The following is a 7,992-nucleotide window of genomic DNA, read 5'->3' on the forward strand; positions in this document are numbered from 1 at the left end:
TGCGCCCATCCAAGGCTCTTGAGTTTAAAGGGGGGGGTCCCTGAGAAACCAAAGCACCCACCCCTCTTTCTTATCCCAAAAGGCTACCTCAGCTCCCTGGCTCCCAAGCCCAGAGAACTCCCAAGCTGCATCTCTCTGCCTGCCCATTAGGACATTTTAAAAGAGCCTTCCAATCTCTCTCCACGTTTGATTTAACCAACTAACTAAAAAATACATTCAAAGCCAAAATTTCATACTCCATTGTCCTCACTCTACCCACCAAAGGCACCGACGCCATGATGCACTTTTGAGACAACTAGTTATAAACTGATTTCAAATCCGAAGTTCTCCTTTGGGGACATAATTGGAAATTCTTTTCATTTTTTTCCCCCATTGTTGCCCACTTTAAGAAATCGTTTTTAAACTGCTGAAAATCGAAGTCATTTATGTCCCGAGAAAGGCGTGTCCTTGATAAATGTCTAAGGGTTGGAAAGAATTAAACTGCCTACAAAGAAACTGCCCTGGTGATATTAACAAATTCAACAACCACCAAAAGACTGTGAGAAACACTGGCCTCCGCTGGTGGAAACTCCCCAGGGAGCCTCTCTTCCCAAAGCCAGGGGCATCTGGGCCCTGCCAGCATTGCAGGATTCCGGACACTCCTGTAGACACCCAGCCACACACAGTGGGGGGGGGGGGGGGCAGTGGGCATCATTTCATTTAGTTTATTAGACAAAAATATATGATTTAGACAAGTTCGCTGACGCGCTATTTACAATCTGAAATCACTCTATATACAGAAAGGAAAGAAGAAGAAGAAAAAAAAAAGACACAAGCACGTGGGGCATTTACCGAGCCGATAGTGAACCAGAGCATGGTGCCAGCCACCAGAGCCTTGGGCAGAGGCCGGGCTGCCTGCACTGGAGCTCGGGCGGTACGAGCCCCTTTCTGCAGAAAGCGATGGATGGGAGTCCTTGATGTCGTGGCCATATTTGTCCGTTACACCAGTCTGAAATATTTGTCCTAATTCCTCCCTCATCCCCTCCCTCCCAAACTCCTCCCCCCTCCCCCTCGCAAAAGTAAAAGAAGACCCTGAATCAGGCGGACGGGAGGGCTGCTAGGATCCGGGGCGTTCCCTCCTGCGGGGCCAGCGAGCTGCAGAAGAAACACAGCGAGACAAGAAGAACAAGAAGGGTCAGTGGATGGACACTATGACCCGGCGTCACCGGTTCTGCCAGCCAAGCTCCTGGGGGCGTGGTCGCCTGGCCCGCGCGGCTCCCGGGTCGAGAGAAACCCGGTGGAGCCAGAGGGCCCCGCACGCAGGGCTGGTGGACAGCACCCCTTCCACAATGACTGCCAGACCCTACCGGCCGGCCCCGCGCAGCTCTCCAGCCCCGTACCCTCCTCCCCCACACCCCACCCCCGCTCCAGCCCAGGCCAACGGAGAGTACAAGCAAACAGCACTCACTTGTCGCGCACGGGCTGGAAGGGCGATTTTAACTGCTGTGCCGGCGAGTCCGGCCTGGGGACGAGGTCTCTCTCTGCGAGGGAGAGGGAGAAGCAGAGCGTTAAGAGACAGGTGTGGGGGGGGGGGCGCGTTGCTGCCGAGGTGCTCAAGCCTCTTCCCCACCCACCCCCTCCCTCTCACAACAAGGATAGGGTCTCCAAGAAAATCCTTCACCTTCCCTAGGCAGGCCTGCAGGTAGAACTCAGCTCTCCTGACGGAGCCTAAGGCCTTGGCCTCAGTCCCCTAATCCAGGCAGAGATTACCGCTCATCCCCGGGTTTGGCTGCTACCGCCTCTCCCCTCCCTGGCCGGCGCTCCCCCACCTCCAGGCAACGCCGGGGTTCCGGATTCCCGGCCCGGCCCGGGGCGGACACCCCTGGGCACAATACCTGGGAGCGCGGGGCTGCTGCGAGCAGAGGCCTTGTCACCATGGAGCATCCCTGTAGCAACGTGGACCGGCGGCTGCGGCGGCGGCGGTGGCGCAGGCAGGTGCGGGCCGTGGGGCGCGGCGTGGGGCGCGCCGACACCCAGGAAGGAGCGCATGTTGAGCAGGGAGCCCTGCGCGAGGAACGCGCCGTTGGTCCAGTTGGAGAACTTGCCGATGTGGCAGGTGTACAGTCCGTGGCTGGGCAGGAAGGCGGGGTGTTGCAGCGGTGTGCCCGCGGGGGGCCCATGCGCGCCGGGATGGCTGGCGGGAGGCGGCGGGGAGGCCTTGGGCGCGCCGTCGGGACTCGTGGCCGTTTCGGCCAAGGACCAGATCTTGGGCTTGCTGTGCGGCACACCCTGCAGGCCGCCCGACGCGGCGCCCGGACTCAGCAGGCGCGTGCTGCCAGGCTCCGGGACCTCCTTGACCAGGCCCAGGGGCGAGTCCTGGGACTTGAGCGCGTCGGCGGCTGCTAGCGGTGAGCCCTGGTCCTGAGCCAGGGCTGTAGGTGCCGCCAGCGCTCGCGGCGCCTCGGCCTTGTCTTCCTCGTCCTCATTGCTCTGGTCGCCGTCGTGCTCGTCGATTTTGTCGATGTCGATGCTCTCCAGGTCGATCTCCTCATCGTCCTCAGCCTTCTCGGGGTCGCCCTCCGTATCGCTTCCGAAGAGGGCTCCGTCCTCCTGGTCCTTGCTGCGCGCGCCCCACGTCACCTTGTTCTCCTTCTTGAGGCGCCGGCGCGCGTTGGCGAACCAGGTGGAGACCTGCGTGAGGGTCATCTTGGTGATGATGGCCAGCATGATCTTCTCGCCCTTGGTGGGGTAGGGGTTCTTGCGGTGCTCGTTGAGCCAGGCCTTGAGCGTGCTGGTGCTCTCGCGCGTGGCGTTCTTGGGCCGCCCGGGGTCCCCGTACTGGAACTGGCCATAGGGGTAGTAGGCTGGCGCCGTGTGGGCTGCGAAGGTGGCAGGGTGCACCCCGGGGTTGTCTTTGAGTTCATATTGTGAGCCCTGCAACCACAAAGCCCACCGAGGGAGGAGAGAGAGAGAGAGAGAGTAGGGGTGTGGGGGTGGAGAAAGAGAGAAAGCGCGATGAGTCCCCAAAACTAGGAAAGTCAGGGGCAGCTGCTCCTGTCAGCTCAAGAACACGAAGGCCCCCAGTGCACCACCCGGGGAGGAAGTGACTGGTCAGAATCTTCAGCCTCCTCTAAAAACTGAGCTTCCAACCTTCACGAAGAGGTTGTTTTTGTTTTGTTTTTGTTGTTTTTATTTTTATTATTTTTTGTCACTCAAGAGAAGTTCCAGAATCCGTGCATTTCCAGTACATCACAGCAGGAGCCATGGCCCCATAGAATTTCCCTAGGCATCCCTCAGTCCCCCCACCCCCACCACCCACAACAACTTCAACAGCCTTAATTTCCAAGTTTATCTCACACTAACTAGAAGGGAAAACCTTTTAACTGCGCTGATAAAACAGTTTCTCCAAATGTAAAGAACCTAAAGCCTAAGCCCCCTCCGACCCTGAGGGGGTCAAGCAAAATAAACCATCTCGGGTTTTCTTTGGGTCCAAATCCACCAGCAATTTAAAATGAAAGCACACTCCTTTTAGCTCCCAAATTAATCTGCATATAATGGTTCCCCACACTTTAAGGTCGACAGTGGTGACAGGTAATTTAAAATTTTAATCCTGGCCATCATCAACAATAACAAAAACACCATTTGTTTTTTTTTAAAATACAAAAGGAGGGCTTAACCGGTAAAATATTAACGCGAGGGCTCGGGAGTCCCAGCTGTGTGAAGGGGTACTGCTCTCCTAGGCCTGTTCTCACTTAGTTTATCTCTTAAGTTTGACTGTGATGTGGCAAGAGGAAGCTCAAACTGTTTGCAAGCATTTAGAGGCCGTGATTTATTTGCGATCAATATTCTTTTTATCATCCGTAGTAAAACACAGCAAGTCAAATTATCCCATCAGGTTTTTTGGTAAATAACATTTTATCTTTCTAACAACCTCATTAGGCCTCATTATTACCATAAATTGCCCAGACAGACATTCATGCACAATTTTATCTTTTGACTTCCAAATCCCCAGTCGTAAGGGCTTGGAAACCTAGGCCTAGACTTAAGAGTTTGGATTTAGGCTTACTTTCTGAGAACCAGAGGGTGATCACTAGCAGATACACCCACCTTTTTGAGGGAGATTTCTATATGGTTTCCCCTTAGTTAAAAAAAAGAAAAAAAAATCAAGTTATCTCCCTTCCCCAGCACACCACAATGGGAGCAGATTCCCAACACACAGCTCCCTTTCTCTCCTACAAACGCGGGGGAGGGGGGGAGGGTCCCAAATGGCACATATCTGTATTCAAAATTTCTGTTAAAAAATTATAATTCTCCAAATAAATATGGTCCGATTGCTATGTTAGCAGAGGGCGTTTCCAGACTGAGAAAGTTGTAAAGAGCAGAATATTTCTTTGACTAGTTAGTTCAGTGGTGGACGCCGCAGAGGCAAGGCTGCGCTGGCCAGATCTCGTTTTTCCCCAATCTTTGCAAAACGTACCTTGCACTTCTCTAATTATTTTGGGTCTAACTGTAAGGACGACATTTCGGCCTCTTCTCTGCCAGAATTCTTTTTGAAAGGATACCTTGTAAATCTCTCATCGCTTCCCTGCCATCCCCAGCCGCCAGAACAAAATGGGAGCTGATCTTTTTCGATAGCCAGCGATCTCAAAAGCAGCCGGGGCTGCTTTCAGAGAAATAGTCTTCCTTTTCAAAACTACAGGAAAAAGTTACAGAAAAACACACCAGCCGCTTTTCTCTCGTACGGTTGGCCGGTATTTCTTTCCTGACTCTTCTTCGGGGTGTGGGAAGACGTGGGGGGTGCCTGCAAATTGCGTTGTCCCTCTCGCAGCAGCGCGAGAGGGGGCTGCCTCCCTGGCCCCCAGCGCCCCGCGCGCAATTCAGCAGTATCCCGAAGTTTAAGCGCGACCTTGCAGTCAGACCAAGGAAAATGGATCCTTTGGACCCACAGAATGGCGAATGCCCCGCGGAGAATTAAATTTGCAGCTCCCTCCCCCATCTGACACCCACTGGGACAGGAGACTAAGAGGGCAGCATTTATTTTAAGCCCAGGGACTCTGCTTTCTTTAATCCTCCATTATGTAACACGGAAAGAAAAGTGCTTTTCATTCGGTGCAAAAGAAATGAAAACTTTGGCAACTTACGAAAGTCAAAGCAAACACCGTTTCGGACGCCAAAATTATTTCCACTTTTTTTTCCCCCTAAATCTCAATTTTGCACACACTCCATTAAGAGTCCCCATCCGGCCCGTCTGATCTCCCCATTGTTAGGTTTATTTTGATCACCTCTACAAGGCTTTCCAGGGTTCTCTCTGGCAAAGTCGGACACAACTAGAGGAGGTCCACCAAAACGGGAGAAAACGGAGTCTCCCCGGCACGGGCCCAAAGCCAGAGAGGTCGCGCGAGCCGGGTGTGCCGGCGAGTCGGGGGCGTCCTGCGGAACCTAGCCGAGCTGCCGGAACGCCGCCCGCCCTGCCCCGCCGCCTCCGCCGAGCCGGGGGCGCGGGCGACTTTGGCCCCAACCTCCAGCTCGAGCCGCGCGCCCCGGCCTGCTCCTATGGCCTCCCGACTCCCGCCGAGACCCCCCGTTCGCGGCCCAGGCCTCCCGCCTCCCCCGGCCGAGCTGCACGGGCCGTTAGCGGCCGGCCTTGCGGCTCTCCCGCCACCCCCGCCGCCTCGGACCCGCGGGCCAGGCCTCCCCCGCTCCCCGCCGGGCCGGCTCCGCCCGCCCGCCCGCTCTGCCTCCCGCGCGCCGCGCCGCCAGGCCACCCGCGCCCGGGGCGCCTGGGCCGGTGGGGGAGGCGGCCGAGGCGAGGGACGCGGGCAGGCCCGGCGCACTCACCATCTGCGAGAAGAGGCTGAGGTCGGCGGCGTAGGGCAGGAAGGCGCTGTAGTTGGGCGCGCCCGCGTACGGGCCGGCCGCCGCGTACATGCCCAGCACCGAGGTGACGGCGGCCGCACCCGCTCCCGCACCCAGCTCCGCCGCCCCCGGCCGGCCCGACGAGGCGGCGGCGGCGGCCGCCGCAGCCGCGGCCAGCACCCCCGGGCGCTCGCCGCCGTAGGCGCCGGGCCCCGCGGCGCTCAGGTACTGCGGGTAGCCCAGCTGCGGGAAGGACATGTCCGCGGATCCGCGGCGGCGGCGGCGGGCGAGTATTAAAGGGGCGGGGGCGGGGGTCGGGGCGGCGCGGCGGGAGGGTTCGGGGGGGGGGAGAAACGGGCGGCAGACCGGGCGCGCTCGGGCCGGCCCGGAGGCGGGGGCCGGTGGCTGCTGCTCGGCCCCGGTGCTCGCTGGCGCCCGGCTCCCGGCTGCGCCCGGCTCCGCGATCCCGCGCCGACTGCGGCGGCCGCCCTCCGCTCGGGCGGCGGGGCTTTCAGACACAATTTGAAGTTGATGCTTTGATTGGCATCCCCTTGAGCGCTGGCCCCGCCCCCGGCTCCCCTCCCGCCCCCTCCCTGCCTCCCGCCCGCCCTAGCCCGGCCGCTCCCGCCCCTCCCGGCGAGCACGTGGTGCTCCGCGCCGGCCGGGCCACCTCCGCCCGCTGTGGGCGCGCAAGCGGCCCGGCGGCGGGTGCGGGCCTGGCGGCTGCGGGCTTCTTCCCCACCGGCTCCCGCGGCTGTCTGACAACCTGTCGACACCGGTTTACAGCTGTCGGACCCTGGGGTTTGCTGTTTCCAAGCCGAGGTGTGTCTGCTCCTTCAGGAAAACATCTCGGCGCCTGTTTTTCTGCCGTTCGGGCAGCGGTGCTGGCGCTGGGGCGGTGACAGACAGCCGACGGGAATGGCCTCTCCTCCGAGGTTGGCGCTGCTCTGGCCTCCCCCAGACGTCTTTGGCAGAAGCGCACCCCGGCGCCCTCGGTGCGGCGCGGAACCTGGCGTGGCGTGACACCCTGACGCGGGCGTGCGGTCCGCGGGGCCCCAGCTGGGCAGCAACTGGTCACCTGGCAGTGACTGGCCTCTCTCCACGTGGATAAGCGGGAAGCCGCAGAGCTCTGCGGGCTTTTCCTATCGTGAAAACTTTGAGAAGGGGCAGCTGAGAATCCACTTCAAGGGGAAAGCGGATGCAGTCCACAGTGACAGGTTCCTGGAGAGAGGGGGGTGGGACCTTTTCTTTGCTGGAAAATCACCACTGCAGCGCAAGGGAAACGTTCAGCCCCCACCGCGGTTATGGGAGAAGCTAAGTGTGGCTTGGGGATCCCCTCCTCTGTCTGCTAGGTGTGCACACTCAGGACTTAAACTTGCGTGGAGAGCACCCGCCCGACGCGACGCCGCGAGCAGCCTGGGAACAGGGCGTCCCTCTTCTCCTTCCCTCTCTCTTCTCCATCCTCAGCTGTCCGGAAGAGCAAGCGGATGCTGCCATGACCCCACGCTCTGGTGGGGAGGTCCAGGTCCGTCCCCGCCTCCCTGTGCACAGGACATCTCTAGGGCAGGCCACTTCTGCCATACACTCCCTGGCTTGTTCCTGGTGGAGGGGGAGGGAGTGGGCCCGGGTTCCTGGGGCCACTTTTCCTCCTATCTCCTACTAGGCAGCCAGTGCCTGGCTTGCACTGCCTGCTGTGGCAGGCTGGCACACTGGACCCTGCAGGAATTTCACCCACGCACTCAGCTGTTCAGCCCCGTATTGGCCAGTTAGGTCCGCGGAGTTGAGGCTGGCCTCTGGGCCCAGTCCTCAGCATGCTGTGCTGCTGGTGAACTGGGCCACCTGCCCCCTGGACCCTGACCTGGCCCACAACCCCTAGTTCCCCTCCAATCGCCTGGATCATGGAGGCCCAGTGACTCTTGAACCATCAGGAAGGCTCTCATTTCCCATTTTTGGGGCCTGAGGACAGACAGGGAGCCACTGCCTATAATTAGCAACAATAACGCCCATAATAGTAATTACTAATTACCAGCGCCATGATCAGGCTTTTATTTCTCTGCTCAGTCAGGTTTTCTTCCTGTTCATGCTGCCCCTTCACTCCTTCCCCTACCTCCGCCCCACCTCCACTTACTAGCCCTTGCTCACTCTAGAAACCTCCCG

At 59.0% G+C, this 7,992-nt stretch overlaps 1 protein-coding gene across 1 annotated transcript; it reads right to left on the minus strand.

Annotated features, from left to right (window-relative positions):
* Window positions 1-693: 693 nt before the first annotated feature.
* IRX1 (iroquois homeobox 1) lies at window positions 694-6,299 on the minus strand. The gene is made up of 4 exons (XM_025866691.2): window positions 5,818-6,299; window positions 1,875-2,913; window positions 1,448-1,520; window positions 694-1,134 (listed from the first exon to the last, which is right to left on the minus strand). The coding sequence occupies exons 1-4, from the start codon at window positions 6,091-6,093 to the stop codon at window positions 1,077-1,079; spliced, it is 1,446 nt and encodes a 481-aa protein (XP_025722476.1). The 5' UTR covers window positions 6,094-6,299; the 3' UTR covers window positions 694-1,076.
* Between the last annotated feature and the right edge of the window lie 1,693 nt (window positions 6,300-7,992).

This window comes from Callorhinus ursinus, unplaced genomic scaffold (assembly GCF_003265705.2).
Source record: "Callorhinus ursinus isolate GAN/ISIS: 27379988/994484 unplaced genomic scaffold, GSC_fseal_2.0 scaffold3, whole genome shotgun sequence".
Lineage (NCBI taxonomy): Eukaryota > Metazoa > Chordata > Mammalia > Carnivora > Otariidae > Callorhinus > Callorhinus ursinus.